At 39.4% G+C, this 24112-nt stretch overlaps 2 protein-coding genes across 6 annotated transcripts in view; one reads left to right on the top strand and one right to left on the bottom strand.

Annotated features, from left to right (window-relative positions):
* Positions 1-7344, top strand: part of fam13b (family with sequence similarity 13 member B) — a 55937-nt gene extending 48593 nt beyond the window's left edge. For all 5 annotated transcript variants that reach the window (XM_056250313.1, XM_056250314.1, XM_056250315.1 and 2 more), the window contains 5 exons: positions 1125-1208; positions 1297-1392; positions 1679-1944; positions 2551-2652; positions 5478-7344. In XM_056250313.1, the coding sequence (XP_056106288.1) occupies positions 1125-1208; positions 1297-1392; positions 1679-1944; positions 2551-2652; positions 5478-5601 (672 nt within the window). In that variant the 3' untranslated portion in view covers positions 5602-7344. The remainder of the gene's footprint in view (positions 1-1124; positions 1209-1296; positions 1393-1678; positions 1945-2550; positions 2653-5477) is intronic.
* Positions 7345-9904: 2560 nt separating this feature from the next.
* Positions 9905-23987, bottom strand: klhl3 (kelch-like family member 3). Its single transcript, XM_056250323.1, has 15 exons — positions 23697-23987; positions 23001-23123; positions 21498-21604; positions 20827-20948; positions 18569-18731; positions 18337-18446; positions 17827-17943; positions 17571-17720; positions 14056-14173; positions 13779-13976; positions 13066-13167; positions 12759-12887; positions 12504-12644; positions 10876-11019; positions 9905-10805 (listed from the first exon to the last, which is right to left on the bottom strand). The coding sequence occupies exons 1-15, from the start codon at positions 23708-23710 to the stop codon at positions 10777-10779; spliced, it is 1767 nt and encodes a 588-aa protein (XP_056106298.1). The 5' UTR covers positions 23711-23987; the 3' UTR covers positions 9905-10776.
* Between the last annotated feature and the right edge of the window lie 125 nt (positions 23988-24112).

Below are 24112 nucleotides of genomic sequence, written 5' to 3'. Positions count from 1 at the left end.
TCGAGTCTGATCTAAAGTGGATTTTGATTAAATAATGGGCAAATGTGCATTATTTGTAGTGTTTTATAATAAAGCGAATTAAGCATTTCTCATGTAAGCATTTCTTATTCTTTATTGTTATAAAAATACACCGAGCCACTAGAAAAACACAAACAGAACATAATTTTTTTGGCTTTATTTTTTCACCTGTAGAAACCTTTCTCTTAGTTTTTTATGTGTGGGTACCTATGGAGAACTCAAAACGAGGAAATTAACAGCTTCGTCATTCGGAAGGGCAGGAGTTATGATCACATAATATGATTGACAACTCTAGTGCGAATGAGCTCTTAGACTCCTAACAGACATGCACAGAAGAAAACGGCACTCTGTACGCCGTTTCAAGCTCCTCAGATCGCACAATTCGGTGGAAAATGAATAGAAATGATAATCTGTATAGAGAACATATAAATAAATCTGTTCTCAGACACCAATGATAACAAGAACTCAACATTCTAGAATCTTCAGGTTATCTAAACTTTTGATCGCTCCTGGTGTGGACAGCTTCATAGGGATCTATTGCTTCTATTCAAGAACGTCATCGCATCGTATATTCGCGCCGTTTAATCGGAGACACAGACAGATTTTTTAAGCTTCAGACAGAAATTGATCTTAAAATAAAAATAAAAAAACATTCATGCACTCAACAAAGAACAAAGAAAAATAAACACTTTTTATTCATTTTCAGATTTTACTTTGACCGCAACAGTCGTAATCGATTTTGTTTCATTGTGCGGGGGAATTTTTTGCCTGCATATTTATAATTGGGGGCTTGGGGCAAAAAATGCCCCACATTAATTTCCTACCCTGCTTCAGACTATGATTCCATCCAGTTGGAGAATATCAAACATGTTTGATATTTTCTGTCGATTTTAGAACACATTGTTTTCATTTGTCATGTGTCTCCTGGCAAGGAGTCTGGTAGTGTGCCAATCGTTTAGTGTATTGATACCCAGTTTCTTTTCTTTTACCATTTACGAAGTGTATGATGCCTAGCGTTTTAAAATCTGTTCAGATATTAAAAGTTGTGTAGTTTATCCAGCCTTGATGTCTAATTTGAGAATTCTGCTTTAATTCTGCTCTCACAGAAAATGACCAAGGAGCAGCTTGCTAGTGAGAAAACTGTAATGCAGAAGAACCTTCTGTTCTATGAGGGACTTCATGGGCGCCCAGTAGGTGTTTTACACACGCACACACACGCCCATGCCCAGAAAAGTTGTCCTCATGTACACAATGCTCTGACAAAAGTCTTCCCTACAGGTGACCCGAGAAGAACGCTTGATTGTAAAGCCCTTGTATGACAGATATCGTCTGGTCAAGCAGATGCTCACCCGTGTCAGCATCACCCCCATCATAGTAAGACACTATTCCTCTTTCTCACCACACCCACATTAACCTTTTGGGACTATATAAATAATATATAATTAGTGTTTGCAATATGAAACCAAGTCTGGAGTTTCTATATATTCTGTATATTCTATGAATTATACTGAAAATGGCTGAAATCTGATAGGATTGCAAAATTAAAGCTGATACTGCTTTGTTGTGTTGAAACAGGAACTAGTGTTGTTTTCGGATTGTATGACATTCATGTGTGTTTGACACAGAGAAAGCAGAATAACCAGGTTTTTCTCTCACACAGGCTTCTCCCTCCAGCAAACGCCGCAATCAAATGTTACAGCCCATTATTGAGGGCGAAACTGCTCACTTCTGTGGTGAGATCGAAGAAGAAGAGGAGGAGGAAGGCAGGGGCCAGCAGGAAAATGTAGAGATGCAGAGCGAGAGCTCGGAAATCATCATGGACCCAGTAGCCCAGCCCAGCTCCCAGCTGCCCACTCAGGAGGACGTGCTCAACTCTGGGAAGCTCAATCTCGATCTGCGTCTGTCCAGTTCCAACGCCTCCTCAATGTGAGTGTTGACCAGAAAATCGAAATTGAGTTTTACTTCCTCATTAAACACTCCTTGAACAGTATGGAGGTCAAAAGGAAATGCCGTTTCATCTGAATTTTCCTCAGTCTGGTATTTCCCAGCAGGACTTGGGTTTAAAGTGTAATCTACATTGGGAGAATTAATAAGAACTTGATTTCTACACCTTGTTTATGTGCATGCGCATGTACGCACATGGTCCCCTAGTTAATCAGGTAGGAGCTGCAATCGGCTCATGCTCTCGTCACATGAGGTTGATTAAAAGAGATTGGCAGATGCCAGTAAATCTGCAGGAGTCGGTGGCCTGAAAGCCTCTAGCTGGATCATGCCGTAATCTGGTATGAAGTAAAACAACTGCTCAGGCAGCCAGATCTAAGTCTAGCACACTGTATTGGGTGCCGCTGAGATCCATGTCACTAACTTTTACCAACCTGAGTTGACCTCAGCTTGTGCGCTTGTCATGCTGTGCAAAGGTAGTTTCCTGCTCAGGAGTGTTTTGAGTACACAGTTTCCTGTTGCTATAGAATCAGGAGAGTTATAGCTCCATATATAGAAATCCTGCAACTTAACACCACTTGTATCCCATAGGCCTGAGCTCCTGGAACAGCTATGGAAGGCCAGAGCAGAGAAGAAGAAACTGAGGAGGACCATCAGAGAGTTTGAAGATGAATTCTATCAACAGAATGGCAGGTAGGTCTCTCACGTTCATTTCATCTGAATGTTCGTTTCACGTTCTTAAGATCAAACTCCCCTAGACGGGAGTGATATACTGACTGAATTGGTAAACCAGTAGAAATGTGTGATGTTTTCAAGCAGGGAACATGAAGTACTTGTCCTAAGGCACATTATTGTCCAGCCTGCTGAGCATCAGCCCCATTGTTGTTCACTCTGTTGTACTCTCCTACTAGCACCTTTTTGAGATGTGGTCAAATTGCGTGAATTACTATAGAAATGATGCCCAAAGATAAACAGTTTTTAGACGTTGGAATCCTGTACTATATATTTATACATTAGGGCTGTCAACGTTAAAGCGCTAACGCATGCGGGTAATTAAAAATCTAACACATTAAAATAATTGAACGCAAATATCGCAGGCTTATTACATCAGAGATGGCAGAGATAATAGAAGCTTGCGTTGCGTTGAAATACAGACTGAACAGAGCGTCAAATCCCACCGCCGTATGGCCAGATGATACCCAAACTGTCTGTCACGTGTAGTAATACACGCACGAGTCAGAGAAATAACAAAAAGAGTCTTTTTAATGAAAAAAGAAAGCACATAGGAGAAAGAGTCAAAACTACGCATCAACACAAAGAATCCGGACAGGGAAACTAACTCTTAAATACACAGAGCAAACTAAAGAGCTAACAAGATAATTAATGAGAACACCGGTGAATGGGATGATTACGCAAACAAACTGAGAAATTGGGTCAAATGACAGGCACAGTGAAAACAGAACCAAAACACATACATGTAACAGTCTGCCCCCTCCTGAAAAGGCACGTCCTCGCGCCGTAAATAGTACGACTGAGGAGGGAGGGCGAGGAACTGGAGGGGGCGGGACAAAACCAAGTCCTACAAGCCAGGACGAAGCTCTAGGGCGAAGTCGATGGAGGTAGGAGCCAAGTTGGAAACTGGGCAGACAACTCCCTGGGGACGACTGGTGGAGAAGGAGCTGTTCAGAGATGGAGACCTAGGTGGAGAGCCCACGTGACACTGCTAGCACTGGAGACCAAGCTGGAGCGGTAGCGATGGGCATCCGAGGTGGAACCAGGAATCTTGAAGACTGAGGCCGAGCCGGCCGGACTGAGGGCGAAGGCAAAGCCGGGGGAAGGACAGAGCCGAAGGTGCAGGCAGGACGATGTCTGACCAAGGCGGAGCCGGCGGGACGAGGGATGATGGTTTCTGGTGGAGCCGAGGCGTGAGGCAGAGCCAGGGAATCCCTCCTACTGGGTGGAGCTGCTGTGGTCCTCAGCCAGGCCGATGGTAAACAGAGAATCCTTGTTCACCAGCACCCACTCCATGAATGCGGCGAAGTCTTCCTTAGGGCCGTCCGCTGGAATGTGTGCCTTAGTGGGAAGTGTGTTTGGCCCCTTAGCCCCTGGGCCTGCAGTGATGGATGGCAAGAAAGCTGATTCGCTGTCTTTTGGATGTCATACTAGTCAACCAGTAGTGGGAACGCCCACTAGCGACCTCATCGCCAGCGCCTGGCGACTTGCAGCGACAAAGTCGCGTGTAGTGTGAACGGGGCTGAAGGGGTAAAAACAAAGAAAAAAGGGAAGAAAAACGGCAAACATAATAAACTGTTTAGGTCCGGTATACTGTCATGTGTAGTAATGAGTCGGAGAAATAACAGAGTCGTTTTAACGAAAAAGGACAGCACGTAGGAGAAATAGTCAAAACTACATATTAACAAACAATACCGGACAGGGAAACGAACTCAAACTGAGGCCTTAAATACACAGCAAACTAAAAAGATCATTTATGAGAACACAGGTGAGCGAGAATATTAATCAAAGAAACTTAGAAACTGGCAGGCACAAGGAAAACAGAACCAAAACACATACATGTAACAATTGCGGTGACGTACAGGAGTTGTACAGTGAGCATGCGTGAGTCTGTTGTAATGATGCGTAAACAATCCGCGCATGTGCACTTTCTTGACATTGTATATATCCACAGATACATTTCAATACATTCACGTTGTTTCCACACACATTCAGGATAATTGTTTTATTTGTCATGTGTATGTTGCTGTGTTTAGTAATCCTGAATGGATCTGTGTACTGTAGTAGGGATATGCAGTCAGGTCAAGCCAGTTGTTTTAGTTTTTTTGGCATCTCCATGTGGTTCGGTATCGCAACTTGACTTGTCTAAAATGTAAACAAGCTCTTTGCTGTTGCACTGTACAGATACTATAGACTGAATTCTGAAAAGGGTCTTTTTTCTGTCTTTTTTTTTTTTTTTCATTGGTGCTTTGGTGTGCATACATTGATGAATTGTATGGACTCCTTATATCATTTGGTTATCTGTTGTCCTTTTGGAGTCTCCAAGTGTCTTTTTTTGGAAAGACACTTAAGTTTACTGAATGAAAATATGGTTTTGTGAGAATCACTCTTTACTTTGCTGAATATAGCAAATGATTTCAAGATAAATGGCGTATGCTTATTTTCACGATAATTATGTGATTAATCAAGATTTAAAAAAATCACTTTCAACCAAGATTTTGAAGACACTGATTAAACACGTTTGCCTTTTATTGTTTGCCCCGAAACAAATCGCAGTGGCATTGGAAAACAGAAAGGAATTTAAAATGTTTAGTGAAGTGTTTTTGTTTTGTTTAACTTTGGTTGTTGTAGGTTTCTTATATGTTCCACAAGTCAGCGTAATCAGAAACTGTGTAAAAATGACACCGTAAAATAGTGTTACCAAATTAAAGACTTCTCATTACACACACAAACACTTTTATATTGGACAAAAGCATCATGTTAGCTTTGCTCTTTTCCCCCCGCAGGAATGCTCAGAAGGAAGATCGCATGCCTATGATGGACGAATACAAGGAGTACAAGCGCATTAAAGCCAAACTGCGGCTTCTGGAGGTCCTCATCAGTAAGCAGGATTCATCCAAGTCCATCTAAAGCGCCCAGTTCCAGGAGCCAATCAGATCAGGCCCAACCAACTTGACATCTTGACTGTAGTCCATCAACGTCCACTGTCGTTCCTCCTCACTCAGCCACTGAAGAAGATGAAACCCTTGTACTCTGTCATCTAAAAAATTACATACTGGAAGAATGCAATTCTTTCCCTCCCGAGTTTGATATTCAGACTTTTGCTTTTCTTTTACATTGACTGAGCTTTCTCATACTGAGAATCCACAAAGGACTGAGTGATGGCATCAGTATGTGTATGTGGACATCAAGCACTGAACTCTTCCTCAGACCACAGAGATGGTCATCATATTTCAAACACCCACATCATACTCCTCCTCTCCCTAATCCATGGGGGTCTTTATGCTATTTGAGGGTTTGATTTGGGTTCTGTGTATGTATACTTGTACATATCTATACTATATTGTATGTAGGCATAAATATTTCAGTGTTTTTCTTGATTAAGACTTATCGGCACAGTGAATTATCAAATAAGGTTTTTTGCCCCCTCGCCTTTTGGTTACAAATCAGAGGACTCCAATATCAAGCTGGTGCTCTTTTTTATTTTATTTTATTTTTTATGACATTTGGATCACTTGATCAGACTGACAAAAGCAACTCCAGCTGAATTGTCACACACTTTTCCTGATTCATATGTACATTACACATCTGTGTATCTTCTCTATTACTGTGTTCACACCTTTAATATACATTTGACTAACGGCTGCTGCAATGAAAGCGATTATATGCCAAACGGACAAACTGTTTTTCAATGTTAGATCACAGTGGTACATGGTAGATCATTTCTGACACTATAGATGGTATGTATAGGTGGAGTTTGTTCTTTTATATATGTTAATGTGTCCGTAACAGTTTTTCTCACCTCCTAGACTCATGGTTTGCCAGTGTGTAGACATTCAACAAAGCATCCGGTCATGACCAGTAATGCTGCAAGTTAGAAGAACCTCTTCAAACAACTACATAACTTCAGACTGTACTTGACTTTTTAGGAAGTTCAGCATCACTCTTCAGCATATCATCTGATCTGTCATGGTCACTTTACAGCTGCCAGCTAAAATCCTGCTGGCATTGAGCTGAACTGATAGGGAACTGCACAACAACTGCGTAATAAAGTCTTAACGAAGAGATAAGGAAGGAGGGATACATGGGGTTGCTGGGATGGAGAGTTGCATGGTTTGAGGGGGTCAGATGGGTGGGTTGTTGTCGAGGTGAAATATTTATCAAGTGTATGATAGTTATGAATGTCAGTTTTCGAAAAGAAGATGTGATCGTGACAGAAGGAGGTGATGGAGATTATTTGCACAGCATTCTGGGAATGCAGTTTTTTTCTTTTTTCTAGTGTTTCTCGATTTTCAAACACTACTTGCACGTGAAGGCTGGGAGTGCAGGTTCTTATTTGACGCATTCTGGCCCATCTATCACTCACTGTGTGGTGTTGTCCTTTTTTATGACCATTATTTTGTACTCTCGTTTTTTATCGTCTCGCTTCCTGCAGTTCATCTAAACAGTGTGGTTCTTCTGTATTAGTGAAGCACCTACTTTGTCCTGTTTTGTAAAAGCTTGTCAGTAGTAGGTTTGCATGGCAAAAATTTGTATTTCTATTTTTGTGCCATGAAAAATAAGCAATAAATTAGCATTGAGGCCTGTATCAGTGGAATGAGAGGCCTCTTGTATCCAGTATGTGCATTTTCAGTAAACAGCTTGTGAGTATTATTGCCTGCTTGTGTTGATGCCTTTTTTTTATGCCTGTAGGGGTTACAAATATTAGATAAATGCGGTAAAAACGTCAATATATACCATAATGACACAACAGAAGAAGTCCTTAAAGGTACACTCACATTTGCCGTTGCGGTGAAATCCAGTCATAGTTTGCACAAGATGTCACACTCTTATAAGGACGCCCACCTGGAGGGCAAAACAAGGCTTTCCTTTATTGCCTGCCCGTCATTTTTTACCAGGTTTTTTACCAAGTACTTTTAAATTAAGAAATAAATGTTTTTCTTGATCCTTTGATTTATAAGAGGATATTGTAATATAAAAATATCCTGCAAGTTTTGTAACTCAAAATTTCCTTTTTAATTGAAACCAAGCTCAGAAAATGATTAATCTGGATTTTGTCACATTATGTCATGGTGCAATGAAAGACCGCCTCCTCAGAAGAAAATCAACGCCTACTTATACGTCACTGCGTCTTTAGCCCCGCCCACCGATGTCACGTGGGAACAAGGCAATTGCAAGATGTTTGGAAGTGCCAACTTGTCTTTGCATTGCCATTCTTGTGATCCTTACATTAAAAAAAGCATGACAATGACAACCTGGTAAGTGTTAAATTCATACGACACACATTCATACTTTTTTTTTTACAGTTGTGAAGTAAGTTCACATTCAAATGTAGCATCTACTAAGACAGTAAATTTTGGACGAGCTGTGGGTCTCATTTAATAATAATTACGTAGATTATTTTGTATTTGTATGCACAGGAGAACTTCTCAAGAAAAATCTTTGCCTAATGCTGCCTTCACATTGCCTTGCTGTCGGAAATGTCCTACTTCCCACTTCTGAAGTCGTGATTATCGCATTCAAAATTTGACTTGAGAGGGCGTTCTTGTCCATTTTTTAACTAGGAAACTATTTTTTACTATCGTAAAAAACGATTCCGATAGATAGCACGTGAAGGCAGCATAATTCACAACACTTGCGTATGCGCATGAATTTGTACTGAATCGCCCTAATGTTAGTGAATTTGGATCCTAAATGAGGGGCCACGTGCAGAGGTTAGTCATTTGCCTAAAACACGCCCAACAAACCATCTCCATTGATCTTTATCGATCTTTATTCACAGCAGCGCCATCTTTGTTGTTATTTTTTACAGGGAATGAAAGCGAGGCTGTGAGGGATAGACTAAACCGTGTTTTCAATGGCATCCGCTGTAAAATAATAATTAAACAAAACAGCTGTATAAACCTAGATTACTTATTTTCCACAGCTCGTGTTGTCTGGGTTTTTTGGGGGGGTTTTTTTGTCTACTTATATTTCTCGAAAATATATTGTGCAGTGTTTTGTCGGCAGAACAACCCAAAAACACATTAAATAACAATACTGTACTTGATTTCGTTCTTGTTAAAAATCAAAGATGGCGCTGCTGTGAATAAGGTCTATTCCTGCAATACTGGATCGATGCTTCAGTTTCAGGGCCGTATTTCTAGGACTCTAGTTTTTTTTATGACACCGCCACCTAACCAATTTCACTCTAACAGAGGAGACTAGCTGATATAATATAATATTAGCCTATTTGTGGCGACAGTAATGCAGACCCACCATGGCATCTCCGAGATCATTTTCACTTTCATCTTCTCTCATCTGGCGATGCATGACTGACCGCTGCCCTCTAGTGGCAGTTTTTAGACTTGCAGTCACAACACATTAAAACCACGTGGCAATCAAATTCTCTTAAATTTAATACATTTGTTTAGAAATACATTAACACCTTGTTCACAAACCACATTCGTGCATAATCCATTGTTGATGCACCACACTGGAATGTCATAGTTTGAGAGTTGTGGATCATGATGTGTAAAGTCATCAAATGTAATGGCAGCAGTTATACCAGGCATAGCACAAAATAAGCTCTGAACCACTGGGAACAACAAAAACATTATAAGCAATGTTTTAATGCATAGTATGACTTTCATATCAATATATATCCAAATAAAATAAAAAAGTAGGTTGCTGTGAAAATCTGTGATGTGTGAGCTGGTTATGTGGGCAGTCAGTTTTGTTACTTCTTTATCATTACAAACAAAATTCATTTTCATTTTACAATGATCAGTATTGTAAACAGTGAAGCATTATAGAGCCTGCAACTCAATAATGAGGGAAAAAAACATTAGAAGACTTAATATTTTTAAAATAAAATAAAACAGTCTTCAAAAAATGGCCAATTGTGTTGAATCACAGATCCAAAATACCCAGTGAACCAGCAGCCCATGTCAGGGTAGAACAGGATCAATGCTGTACTTTCAAAACTATTTGCTGTCTTGGTATTTACCTGCGACTGAAATAGAACTCTACTGAGTACTGATTAAGATGAACAGTGCAGTTTTACCAAAGAGACACCAAGCCAGTGATATTTCAGTGACCGCATCTATATAGGAGTCTGTGTGTCCAACATGGACGATTGCACACCAAACTGCATCATGAAAAACAAGAAGCTTATGTACAAGTAACTAACATACAGTATAATCCATATGATTATGAATTACATTTGGCGGTCACTTTGTTGTTCTGCAAACTTTCACGGGAAAATTCCAGCCATTTCAATAGGAATCCACGCCATCTGGAATTTTATGAGGGCAAAAGATTTCTCCAAGCAGATTTTGTAGCCGTAACCTGCTTGGTTTTGGAAGTGTGTGAGCTGTGCTTCATACATCCCTACAGTACGTGATATTCTGCAGAAATGACGCTAATGTGACCGCACCTTGTCCCTGTGAGATTTATATGGTTTCTGTTTAGCAGTTTAACATCCTCAATACTATATGGCACGAAAGCAGCTGGTTAAAACAACTTATGGGCTTGTTCCCATATTACTTTTCATACAAACATGAAACATTAAGTAACCCTGTAACCAAAACAACAGAAGTCAGTGATATCCAGTCCTGATCCAGTTTAAAGGGTGTCATAAGCATTAGTGTTAGCCTGTAGAATCAGTGACATCTTATGCGAGTCTCATAGTTCAGAGCGTTGTAAGTCAGTAGTAAAGCAGGCAGAGAAGCCTCTATTGGCACATTCTTCACCTGCACATAGACTACAGCCAGATCCCCACAGCAGTCGGTCCGCACAGGGCGTATCCTGAGGTCGTCCCTTACACGCAGATTCAGTCCAGTCAGGCCTGTATAAACGAGGTCTCATTACCCACAGTATGGGGCGATCATGTGACCTCTCTGTTAATAACAGAGCTAAATGGCACTTTCTGGAGACTGGAAGAGGTCAGGAGTCAGTGTGTGTGTGTGTGTGTGTGTGTGAGGCAGTCAGGCTTTGAGAGCTTCAAGCACCTGTCAGCATCTGGATTCTGCATTAAATCACTGTCTGTCTGTCACAGCTCAGTCCTCGGCGGGTGTGAAGAGGCCTGCTGCCCAGGACTTTTAGTCATAATGACTTGTCAATAACTGACACCCCTGAAATAGACAAGAGACAGTGGTTTAGGTTAGATTAGTTGTATATGGAGGTTGTAAGAGTGAAACAGACCTGCGTAGCTGCGGCCATTGCTCATGTTGGTGGGGATGAGACTCCATTTATCAGCAGCAGGGTCGTAGTATTCTACAGAGGAAAGGTTGCACGACCCGTCGTCTCCTCCGATCACATACAGTAAACCGTTTATGGCACACACTCCTAGAGACAAACAGACGCAACTCAGAACTGCAGGCCTTTCCTGCTCTTCCTTTAAAAAAACAACAATCATTTCAATGGTCTTGAAATGTTTTTTTAACATTCACTACAGGAAAAATGTAAAACCATTTTCTTCAGTTGCTTCAGCCCTTATAAAACATTTGTTGACCCGAAAGAGATTTCTGGTATAGGACCCCACATTTGAAAATGTGTAAAAACTACTAAACTTATTAAATAAAAAATTTCGACTAAAACTCAGTGCTAATATCTCAAAAGTGCACTTTTTTTTCTCAAACATTTCAGCATATTTTCAATTGTGTTAGTACAATACACAAAATCACACAGTAACCTTTTCACTACACAAAATAAATGTTTCATCTAAACGTTTTATTCACCATAACTGACTTTCATAATGTCCTTACTATCAAACTTTTCATTTGCATCTCATTCAGTTAAATACATTTGTCTATTATTTAATCCAGCTGATCTTAAAGGTTAATCAATGAATCATTTGGTACACCTATATATCTATATCTAGAGAAATATATAGCCTATTTCTGATAGAGATAACCATTTGATGAATTCTTTTTACATTATAAGCGATAAAGTATAAATTCAGTCATATGGTCGAGTGAGAACATTAAGGGGGCTTTTACACTGGGCTCGTTTGCTGCGGTCCGAGCCCGAGCGTGTTTGTTTCCGGCGGTTTGTTTACCTCATGGCCGTGTCATACTTCATCACACCTTTTGATAACACACTGGATGGATACCATTACAAACATTATGGATTTTATGTCAATTACATAAGTTACAGAAATCCAGTATCACTGTAATTAATCCAGTAACAAGGGTGATGTTAAAACATGTTTCTTGCATTGTTTGCTATTGAATGAACTGATTGTTAAAAGTGCAAAATTGAAAGATGATCATACAGTTCAGGGGTTAAACCTAATGTTCTCATTACATATTACAATAATCTTGTGTTTGGAGACAATGATAAAGTGGGCTGAAAATGTGTAAAACTGTTATGAAAGCATGAAATCAGGTTTTGAAAGAATAACTAACTGTGTTATAAGTGGGGGAGACGATTTAGCCTCTTTCCTATATCTCACATTTTAGGAGTGAATTTTGTTGATAAACATCAATATGCATGCACAAACTATTCACACTATAAACAGACAACAAATGTAAGTGACAACAAAATATCAAAATAACTACATCCTTGTTAGAGAGTTGTTAAAGAAAAAAATCATAACTGTACAATGTACACTCATGTATAATTTGTCATTTCAAAGAATAAAAAAAAAAGTACCGGTAAGTGTAGTGATAACATATGACTTTGAAATGTTTGAATATCATGTACAGTAGCGTGTCCATTTTTCCAACATTTCATATTTGTATATTGAAATAATTATTTAAAACATCAATCTCATAGCAGCATTTACACAGCAAAATTACAATGCTGCTGTCTCTTTTCCGGTTACTCACCTGCATTTCTCCGGCACATGTTCATGTCACACACCTGGCTCCAGGTGTTAGAGGCAGGGTCATAAACCTCCACACTCTTCCTCACCAAAGGACCATCATGTCCACCTGCAGCATACAGCTGTCCATTGAGCACTCCAACACCTGTGCACACAAACACAATCACATCACAGCCAGTGAATACATGGAGATGCCAACTGTAAAAATCAATAGAAGTGAGCCCAATGTTTTTAAAATCATGTCCAAAGAGGAACTAACCAGCTCCACTGCGTCTAGTGCTCATGTCCGCCACATAGCACCACTTATTACTGACTGGGTTAAACTCCTCTACAGTACTCAAACACTGCCGAGACGCTCCATCATAACCTCCAACCGCATAAAGCTTTCCTGTACAATCATCAGACACATTGTGTAAAAAATGAACTATCACAGTTACACAGTTTAAATATGTGACAACAACACCCTAAAGGTAAAATGTTCTTTGCAAAATCATGCCACTTAAAACATTTTATTGTTGCATGCCTCAGTAACGGTGAGCAGATTGCTCAATACTCAAAATGCTCACCGTCAACTACGCCCACACCAACACTGCTACGCCTGGTGTTCATGGGAGCCACAAACATCCACTCATTAGCCTTGGGGTTATACACCTCCACTGACGACAGACCTGCAGAGAGACAGATACATTCATCAGCCAGTCAAAGCGTCAACGAAACAGGGATACAAATGAGGCTGGTTGTGCATGTGCTAAGTCATGTTAACGACAACCGCCCAAAATGTAAAAAAATATATAGTAGAAATAATAAAAAATACACTACCATTCAAAAGAAGTCTCTTATGCTCATCAAGGCTGCATTTATTTGATCAACAATACAGTAAAAATAGTCATATTGTAAAATAATACATTTTACAATAATTTGTTTTATTTTAATATAATGTAATTTATTTCTGTGATGACAAAGCTCCAGTCTTCAGCACCCCATGATCATTTGGAAATTTTTCTAATATGCTAATTTGCTGCTTTTTTATTTTTACAACTATCAATGTTGAAAACAGTTGTGCCACTTAATATTTTTTGTGGAAATTGCAGTCTAATATATATGGATAATATTTGAAATAGAGATCTTTTGTATGATTATAAATGTCTTTACCGTCACTTTTGCCTCCTTGCTGAATAAAATAATTTATTTATTTCTTTAAAAAGAAATAAATAAATAAAAATCATACTAATAATAGTAGTGTATGAATAATCCTGAGATAGATTTTTCAAAGATATACCTGTACTCCCATCAAAGCCCCCGACAGCATACAGCAGGTCCCCCAGTACAGCCGCTCCTAAAGTGCTGCGGCGCTCCTGCATGCTGGGGACGGAGCTCCACTGATCCTTCAGCCCATCATACACATCCACCGTCCGGACACGCAGAGAGCCGTTAAACCCCCCCACAGCATACACCTTACCGGCCATATACACCACACCTAAATGAGACACACAGACAGAGAGTGAGACCAAGAGAAGAGCACACATCGAGAGATGAGGAGCAGAACAGAGAGCAACCTGCTCGACAGCGTCTGGAGGGTAAGTCAGCCACCTGGTACCAGCGGTCCTCTTGAAAGTCATAGCACTCCACACTGCGGATGGCTTTAGGTGCCTGACCCCCTACGACCATCATCACCTGAAAGATTCACAACAAAAATCAATCCATCTATCTCACTACCTTCACAAGAAAGTCACATTCATCAAGGGCTTCAGACTGACTAAGATGGTCAAAAGTGCATAAAAAATAAAAATGTAAAATGTAGTCTCATCTCATTATCACCATTTTCATTCTTTTTTTTATTTTATTTTTTTATTGGAGAAATATAGAAAGTACAAATAAGCTTCACAGAAAATATATCCAAAGATCCTCCGTCTTTTCCTTATACTTACAAAAATCTAACAGGATAGTATAGTTCCTTCTGCAGTTATTAATTATATATATATATATATATATATATATATATATATATGTATATATATATATATATATATATATATATATATATATATGTAGCCTATACATACAATTGTACACATATACATATTCATTAACATGCCTATACATGTACATGCCACCTACACACAAACATATGCTTATATTTCAGCATACCGAAACTTTTAAAACAAAACTACTAGAACTCCTATTCGCAATTCGCTTTTTCAGAAATTTAAAATAAGCTTTTTGGCTGTTAAAAGCCCATAGGAAAGAAATTGTTGTTGAGACTTGGACAACATGTCTTGAAACCCCAAACACAATTAAAAACTCATCTGGTTCAATATATTGATTTGTGATTTCACAGATGACATTGAAAATCTTACCATTTTAATTCTTAAAGTGAACTTTAGTGATATGATTAATTGTTTTGGACTGCCGCCTTGAACTTGAGAACACGGGCACAGAATGGCAAGTCCGATGTGCGATACCGGTGAGATGTTATTTTTATGGTATCCGCAAACAATGATTGACTATTGTAAAGGTAAAAGACATTAAATGATTCAGAATCAGATTTACTAAAAAATATTTATTTAAATCGAAGCCGTGATTTTGATAATCTGGTTTACTTCTGATGATTTTCTTTTGGCTAGTAGTTCTGAATGGCCGGTGACTTAAAAATGTAGTAGCCAAATTTGTTGGTGAGTTCATTTCAACCCCTGAATGTGAAGTTAGATCAGTACACAAACTAGTGTTCATTTCGTTAACTAAATCTATGATGAAAAATCTTCAACAACTTTTTTTTCTATGAATAAGATGAAGACAAGACAACACCAATGTCATCAAACGAAGACTGTGACTACACTCACCTAAAGGATTATTAGGAACACCATACTAATACTGTGTTTAACCCCCTTTTGCCTTCAGAACTGCCTTAATTCTACCAGGCATTGATTCAACAAGGTGCTGAAAGCATTCTTTAGAAATGTTGACCCATATTGATAGGATAGCATCTTGCAGTTGATGGAGATTTGTGGGATGTACATCCAGGGCACGAAGCTCCCGTTCCACCACATCCCAAAGATGCTCTATTGGGTTGAGATCTGGTGACTGTGGGGGCCATTTTAGTACAGTGAACTCATTGTCATGTTCAAGAAACCAATTTGAAATGATTCGAGCTTTGTGACATGGTGCATTATCCTGCTGGAAGTAGCCATCAGAGGATGGGTACATGGTGGCCATAAAGGGATGGACATGGTCAGAAACAATGCTCAGGTAGGCCGTGGCATTTAAACGATGCCCAATTGGCACTAAGGGGCCTAAAGTGTGCCAAGAAAACATCCCCCACACCATTACACCACCACCACCAGCCTGCACAGTGGTAACAAGGCATGATGGATCCATGTTCTCATTCTGTTTACGCCAAAATCTGACTCTACCATCTGAATGTCTCAACAGAAATTGAGACTCATCAGACCAGGCAACATTTTTCCAGTCTTCAACTGTCTACTTTTGGTGAGCTCTTGCAAATTGTAGCCTCTTTTTCCTATTTGTAGTGGAGATGAGTGGTACCCGGTGGGGTCTTCTGCTGTTGTAGCCCATCCGCCTCAAGGTTGTGCGTTTTGTGGCTTCACAAATGCTTTGCTGCATACCTCGGTTGTAACGAGTGGTTATTTCAGTCAAAGTTGCTCTTCTATCAGCTTGAATCAGTCGGCCCATTCTCCTCTGACCTCTAACATCAACAAGGCATTTTCGCCCACAGGACTGCCGCATACTGGATGTTTTTCCCTTTTCACAACATTCTTTGTAAACCCTAGAAATGGTTGTGTGTGAAAATCCCAGTAACTGAGCAGATTGTGAAATACTCAGACCGGCCCGTCTGGCACCAACAACCATGCCACGCTCAAAATTGCTTAAATCACCTTTCTTTCCCATTCTGACATTCAGTTTGGAGTTCAGGAGATTGTCTTGGCCAGGACCACACCCCTAAATGCATTGAAGCAACTGCCATGTGATTGGTTGATTAGATAATTGCATTAATGAGAAACTGAACAGGTGTTCCTAATAATCCTATAGGTGAGTGTATATCAACATGGAATATCGTTAAACAAAAAGATGAGACTAAAATGTAGAGGGGGAAAAAAAACCATCCCAAACTCTCTATTTGTTTTTGCCGATTAAAACAACGGAGACAAAATATTACAGATTGTTTTCAACAAGCCCCTACGGGTAGGGGTGTAACAATATATCGTCACAATATATCGCAATACAAAAATGCATCAGTATGTATCGTGGATAGTGACAATATGTATTGTGTATAGTTCACCCAAAATTAAAATTACTGTGTGAGGAAAAAAATCAAGTTTACAGAGTTTTAGTGTCAGTACTACATTAAACTACTATATAATGTTGAATCTAATGTATACTACTGCAATGGGAAAATATTTGTGGGTCCTGATAATGCCAAATGTCTGATGTTATACCAGTAAAGTGGCCTACATTATTTTAAATATATCTAATCAGACTCAGAGTGAAAGCATGTTCGTCTAAAATAACTGTATTTTCAGCTTCAGAATCATGAAAATGTGACTAAAAGACCAAAACCTGACTAAACAAAAACAGGACAAGGTTAATTAAATATTATGATAACTAAAAAGTACATTTGACACAGGACTAAGACTAAATTTAAAAATAGCTGATAAAATGAACACCAACACAAACCATGACTCGAGCTGGTTATTTTCAATGAGTCTGCCAAAGGAAAGTCAGTTCATCAGTCCATATTTCCAACAACTCCTATCTACTTGAATGGGGTCATGTGCAGTCATAAGAGGAAATTCTCAGGACAATGACTGTTTCATCATGACTTTACCGATTGGCTCTTTTATTTAGAAAGCAGGACGTATTCTATCATATTGTGTGTTGCACTTTTTTCTCATTCATTGTAATTACGAGTGCAGCATCTTAGAATATATACAGAATAACCAGAACAGCCTCAAGCTTGCTTGTGGTTAGCAGAGATAATAAAGAACTAAGTACATCCGAACTTGCCTGGTACTGTATGTTTGAAGTGAATCTTTGTGTTGCAATATATTAATACCTTGGGCAGACTGACTGGTGTGCGCGGTCTGGTTCTGTCAGTCTTTATAAGGTGCCGCTGGTCTGCAGGTAAAAGGTGGTACTTCATCGCCTCAATGAGAAAGTCCTTACAAGTGTTGTTGTTTTTTATTAAGGGTTCCTCCTCTACAATCTGTACAAGTACACATTTCGATCCTAAAAATAATGCTTGAAGAAAACCAGAAAGGCAATCACAACAAATATAGAGAGCACGCTATAAAAACTGTCAGCAGTCATACCTGAACCAGGTAATCTCTGGATAGCAAGGGCAGTCGAACATGTTCCATGAGCTTAGGCATGTGCTCCAAACGGGCCTCTTTATCGTGCTTTATCCAGGCGATCATGGCCTCAAAAACCTGGGGGTGTAATAGACCAGAACTATATGTTTCTTTGCATATTGTATGATTGCAACTCACAGCCACAGCAGTGACACTGAGGCATCTGACAGATGACAGCTGCCATCAAGTGGGTGTGTGTGAGCGCAGACTGGAGACGCAAGTTACTCGTAAGCAGAGAGCAGCTAATGCAGTGTGAATGACAGATGGCTGGCCGTCTCCTACAGCGTCACACACCAGCATGTATACGTGTAAAAACCAACCATCAACTGTCTGCTGTCTACAAATCATGCACGGCTGAGCTAAAAACAGGCTCTGTGATGTGACGAAACATTGAAATTGAGAAGCACAATATGCAGATGACAACAGTTAGAAAAAACAACAACAAGGTAAATGAGCTGGGTAATGCGTTACCTTCTCTTCAGTGGACACAGTCAGTTTGTCACTGGAGATCAGACTGCACACCTGCTGCAAGGAGAGGGCCATGAACTCCTCACCGCCCATGACATCTGTGAAGTGCTGCTCTGTTTGAAACAAGCAAACATGCTTAAAAAATGGATCTTAGCATAAAAGTACATATTGGTGGGTTGCTTACTCGACTAGCTGTTAGCCATCCCACAATGACTCAAGAAAGAAGAGAGCTCACCGGCATAAGCGTGGGCCTGGTTGAGCAGTCCTGTGCAGGCGTGAAGGTCAGCGAATGCTCGGATGCCCAGGCAGTTGGTGGAATGGAGCTGTGTCTGCAGGAAGTCACAGCAAAGCTGCCGAACATCCATCAACTGCATCAGGCTGGCAGCTGGGAGTAACACCTGAACACCGCAGGAATAACACAAAAAACAGGTTATGTGTAATAAAGTAAAAGGGCAGGAAAAAAGTATTGAACACGCTAACTGAAATTGTATTGAATACTTGGTGGAAAAGCCTTTATTTGCAATGTCAGCTTCAAGATGCTTCCTGTATGAACAAATGAATCGCTCACAGTGCTCAGGTGGGATTTTGGTCCAATCTTCTAAACAGACTTTAAATCTTGAATATTCTGGTGGGTTCTCTTGTGATTCTTGATCTTCAGTTCCTTCCACAAATGCTCTGTTGGGTTTAAGTCTGGTGGTTGACTGGGCCATTCCAACAACTTTATTTTCTTTCTCTGGAACCAAATTCAGAGTCTTCTTTGCAGTAAGTTTTGGATCGTTGTTCTGCAGGAAGATCCACCCGTCTCTCATCCTCATCATCCTGGTGGATGGCAACAGACTCATCTCAAGAATTTCCCGGTACATGGCTCCATTCATTTCCCCTTTAATAATATGGATTCTACCAGTACCATTAGAAGAGAAACAGCCCCATACCATTCCACTTCCAAACTTCACTGTTGGTGTGGTATTTTTAGAGTCATAAGAAGAGCCATTTCTCCCTTAGAATCAGAATGCATATATACTGTGCATAAATAAAAAACAAACATTTTTTTTTTAAACTGTGAGGACTTTGCTTCCTCATTTTAGAACACAAATGCATGCCACTGATAGATTGTATGCAAGTACCTAGAGCTCCAGTAAAACATAACAAATCCCTTGTGTGCTTCTGAACACCTGGCAAGTAAAGTGCATCCTGATTCTGATTCACTAATGATGACTAGTCTTTTAACTAACATAGCAAAAGCGTTGTGCATTACTTGAAATGTTATAATATACATATACCATCATTCAAAAAATAATTTTTGTTGTTGTTTTTGAAAGAAGTATCTTGTGGTCACTAAGGCAGCCTTTATTTGTTCTAAATACAGTGAAAACAGTAATCTTGTGAAATATTATAACAATTTAAAATAACTGTTTTCTATTTGAATAAATTGTCAAATGTAATTTATTCCTGTGATGGAAAAGCTGAATATTCAGCATCATTACTTCAGAGATCTTTCTAATATACTGATCTGCTGCTCAAGAAACATTTTTTTTTATTATTATCAATGTTGAAAACAGTTGTGCTGCTTACATTTTTTTTAGGATTCTTTGATTAATAAAAAGTCCAAAAGGATTAATTAAAATCTGTTGTAACATTATGTCTTTACTATCACTTTTGATCAATTTAATGCATCATTGCTGAATAAAAATATTAACTTGAAAATAAAATGAAATCTTACTGACCCAAACTTTTGGACAGTAGTGTACATACTAAACAGAGCCACTACTACTTATAGTTTGTATCTGTACCATTATCTCTCTCTCTCTCTCTTTTCAGCAACGATTCTTTAAACAACTGCTATTGAAATTAATTACATTTGTTCAAAAAGGTATTCTAACAGAGCTTTAATTATTAGTAAATCATTGCAAAAGAATGTAAGCTGGTGACTCCACATCTAATTATATACTGAATGAATTATATGAATTAAAATGGTGGTGAACAATGAAAATAAATTAATTGAACCCAGCATCAGCTACTTAACAAAAGCAACGGCCACAGGGAAGAACAAGACAGAGTTACAATGTGCAGATGCTCTTTTCTAATTCAATGGCCACTTTCTTCCTAGAAATGGCTTATAGGGAAATTTAACACTGGAGCATCTGCCCATCCTCTCCAAAAACTAGGTCACTTCACACTGCTCCAGCACAACTGGCATGAAGCTTCTCAGATCATCTATTCTCCTCTGCTGTATTCTGTACATCTAAACAAAAGGCCCAGACACAAACAACAGAATATACTGGGACAATAGAGCTCCAACACAAAGGGCAAAGTGCACATCACAGAAAACTTCCTCTCCCTCTCTGCTCATTTCCTCTTCTAATAATGAGAGGAAATGCCCTGCCTCTCAGCACTCACAACAGAGCCACAAGCACCAGAGAACCAGTGGCAGAGAATGAAATCAGCCTTTACACAAAGAGCTACAGTACAGTACATTCATGTGCCTTGACTTACCTGAACGTTATCCTCAGACACTTCGATCTCAGCGGTGTAAATATAATCCACCAGCTTCAAGAGCGTCTGTCCATCAACATCCCTGATCTCGACATGGTGAGCCTTGCTTTCACTCATGTCACCTGGACACGTCAATCACGATACAGAATCAGAGAGCAGGAGCATTATACATACAGATCCAGAAAACTCTCAATCAAAGATCTAAAAAAATAACTGTTGAAAATGAGACTTAAATAAGCAAGAATGAACATCATAATGTTTTTATGCAGAATAATCAGCAGGGACACTTTATATCACCTAATGTCACTCATATAGCTTCAAATACCTTGTAAACAATTCAGTCAGTCTTCAATAAAGGGTTAGTTCACCCAAAAATTAAAATGATCATCCTTTATTCACCCTCAATGTTATTCCAAACCTGTTTGACTTTCTTTCTTCTGTGGGACATAAAAGAAGTCCATGGGCATCAAAACTTTTGGTTACCAACATTCTTCAAAGTATCTTTTGTGTTTTCCAGTTTTGAAATGACATGAGGGTGAGTATTTTTTTAATTCCTAAATCATAATCATAGATCCTACATTGCTAAGTTTTGGAGAACATCCGTGTGCAGCGTGGGACATGTTGCTCCCATGAATGTAAGAAAAGCATTAGGATGTGTATATGTAGAGTACCTGTGAACATGGCGCAGAAGTAAGGACTGCAGGACGCTAACACTACTCTGTGTGCTGGTACCTCCACTTCACCCGCCACCAGCAGAACGTCACAAAGCATCCTCCTACTGTGATTATAAAGAAAATAAAAGAAACTGAGGATCTAGACCAGGGCTGTTTCTCCCAAATATATCATAAGCCTAGCCAACATAGGTTCACGAGTTCACACTTATACCACTAATAATTAGAGTGGATAAGATTTAATGCGCATTTGGCGTGCTGTCCGGGGGAGGGCTCCGAGCTCGGAGTTTGGCCCGAATCCAGAGTACTCCCCCTATGTAAGTGTTTAGGACTAGAAGTGTGGAGAAGGGGCGGTGGAGGGATGCTGCTAAACTATCAATGGAGTGAGGTGAGATTGCTGAATCTATATATACCTCTTATAATTGATTGCTGGGTGCATTCCACTCGTGTTAATTAACTGAACGTGCTCCTCCCGAACTTTGTTAATAAAACATCATCGAAAAGGTCTTTACGATCTACTTGGTCTTGTGGACATGCAGCATACGCAATCGATAATTAACTCTTAGTCAGATTAAGCACTTTTCACAATACAAAATGTTTTAAAGCAGCGTTACAGAATATGTTAATGCCTCATAGTCACATTTAGCAGATTAGAGCTGGGCGATGATATAGTTTACATTTTGCGATGATACAAGCAATGAAGCAGTTGAAATATGCCATATAGTAGGCATACGAGTGTATACTGTAGGCCAATGTATCAGGATAAAGTTGGGGCATATGTAGCCTATATCCAACTTTATATAAAAAGCTGGGTGATAATATAGGATAATATAGTTACATTTTGTGTCAATAAAAACAAAACAAAAAAACAGACAACTTCAAGACCATAACCAAATGTATGATTTAGTGAGGAACCAAACTTGATGTTAAGAATCCATCCATACAAGTTAAAGGGTTTGTTCACCTAAAAATGAAAATTATCCCATAATTTACTCACCATCAAGCCATCCTGTCTATGTGTATATGAATTTCTTCTTTCAGCCAAACACAATCAGAGTTATATAAAAAAAATGTCCTGGCTCTTTCGAGCTTCAGAGTGAATGGTACCCTAGATTTTGAAGCCCAAATAAGCACATCCATCCTTCATAAAAGTAATTCATACAGCTCCAGTGTGTTAATAAAGGGCTTCTAAAGCAAAGCGAAGCATTTTTGTAAGAGAAATGTCCATATTTATAACTTTATAAACTAGAATCACTGGCTTCCGGTAACGAGTCTAGTTCCGGCCGAAGAGTTTGGAAGCTGGGATATTTTTTAATATAACTCCAATTGTGTTTGGCTGAAAGAAGAAAGTCATATACACCTAGGGTGGCTTGAGGGTGAGTAAATGATGGGATCATTTTATTTTTTGGGTAAACTAACCCTTTAACCTCTGATTGAAAATCTCCCCATCAATGACTATGGTGGTTAACTAAATAACATGAGGTGCTGAGTAGGTTTACCAACCTTCTCAAATCATTCATAAGACGAAAGGCTTTCCTCATGTGTGTGTGGCTGATGGTGTGCAACCCTGGGTCTTTGGCATCCTCCTGCGAATCCAAACTAGGCAGAGGACAAGGGACTCCATATCTAATAAATGAAACAAAAATATCTCTGCAACTAATATGTTTGTGTTAATTACACTAATGCTCTACCACCATTAAACTCTAAAATAACGGATCATTTGCTCACAAACTAACTTTTACTAGTTTCGTATGACAGCTTCACTGCACAGTTCTGCACCTACAGTACCATTTTGATGATATGGGATGGTAAAAGATATTGACCACATCAGTGCATCGAGAATCAAGTGTACGAGACGATTAGCTCGAGATTAGTTTGAATGTCTCGTCAACTGCTGGCACAACAATATATCACAGGTTTACGAAGATGTTTAATTCAATTCTCATATATGAAACTTAAACATGAAGTATCATGTTAAAACGTTCGCTGCTGAATTCGCAGAAGAGATGTTAAGTGAATGCACAACATAACGCTAGCTATTTAGCTGCTACAAATAGTGGTAACAGCAAACAAAACGCGTTCTCCAGTTCGTTTCACGGTACAAATAACAACTTTATCGGTTACAAATCTCGTCGGTTTCCTCTTCACCAAAAACATTTAATAAAATGCATCTCTTTTTTGCCGTTACAACACACTTACCCTTCACAGTCCATATCTGAGCAGTTTCGCGCTAGGCAGTTGGCTAAAGTTAGCTTGCTACATTATTTTCGTGCATGTTTTGCAAGTCTCTAGTATTTTTAATTGACGTTAGTGTTAGCTTGAAGGCTCAAGTCGAGTGGTGAATGTCTTCAGTCTGTTTGGTGGTCAGAGCCGTCCCTCATGAGATGGCCGTGGTTGTTTATCTGACTGGATAGCAGCTCACAGCTAACGCTGGGCTCTTTGACTTGACACCCGAGAACGTCGTAATGGTCCTCCATCATCAGCGCGTTGCCTGGCAACAGTGATACAATCGCTCCACGGTCACCAAGGTCACTCTTCGTGGCACTACCACACCACTGCACTAACATGCATTTGTGCTTATCAGCTATATAGAAGTTAATCATTCATACACTTAG

Source organism: Rhinichthys klamathensis, unplaced genomic scaffold (assembly GCF_029890125.1).
Source record: "Rhinichthys klamathensis goyatoka isolate OS25496 unplaced genomic scaffold, OSU_Roscu_1.1 h1tg000068l_1, whole genome shotgun sequence".
NCBI classification, from domain to species: Eukaryota; Metazoa; Chordata; class Actinopteri; order Cypriniformes; family Leuciscidae; genus Rhinichthys; species Rhinichthys klamathensis.
This window is presented reverse-complemented; position numbering and strand designations above follow the sequence as displayed.

Excerpts from the sequence above, each read along its gene's own strand:
- klhl3 (XM_056250323.1), bottom strand. Across the intron at positions 18,447-18,568 it reads CCAGGCCCACGCTTATGCCG|AGCAGCACTTCACAGATGTC; the intron begins GTGAGCTCTCTT and ends TGTTTCAAACAG. Across the intron at positions 14,174-17,570 it reads CACCAGTCAGTCTGCCCAAG|GTGATGATGGTCGTAGGGGG; the intron begins GTATTAATATAT and ends TGAATCTTTCAG.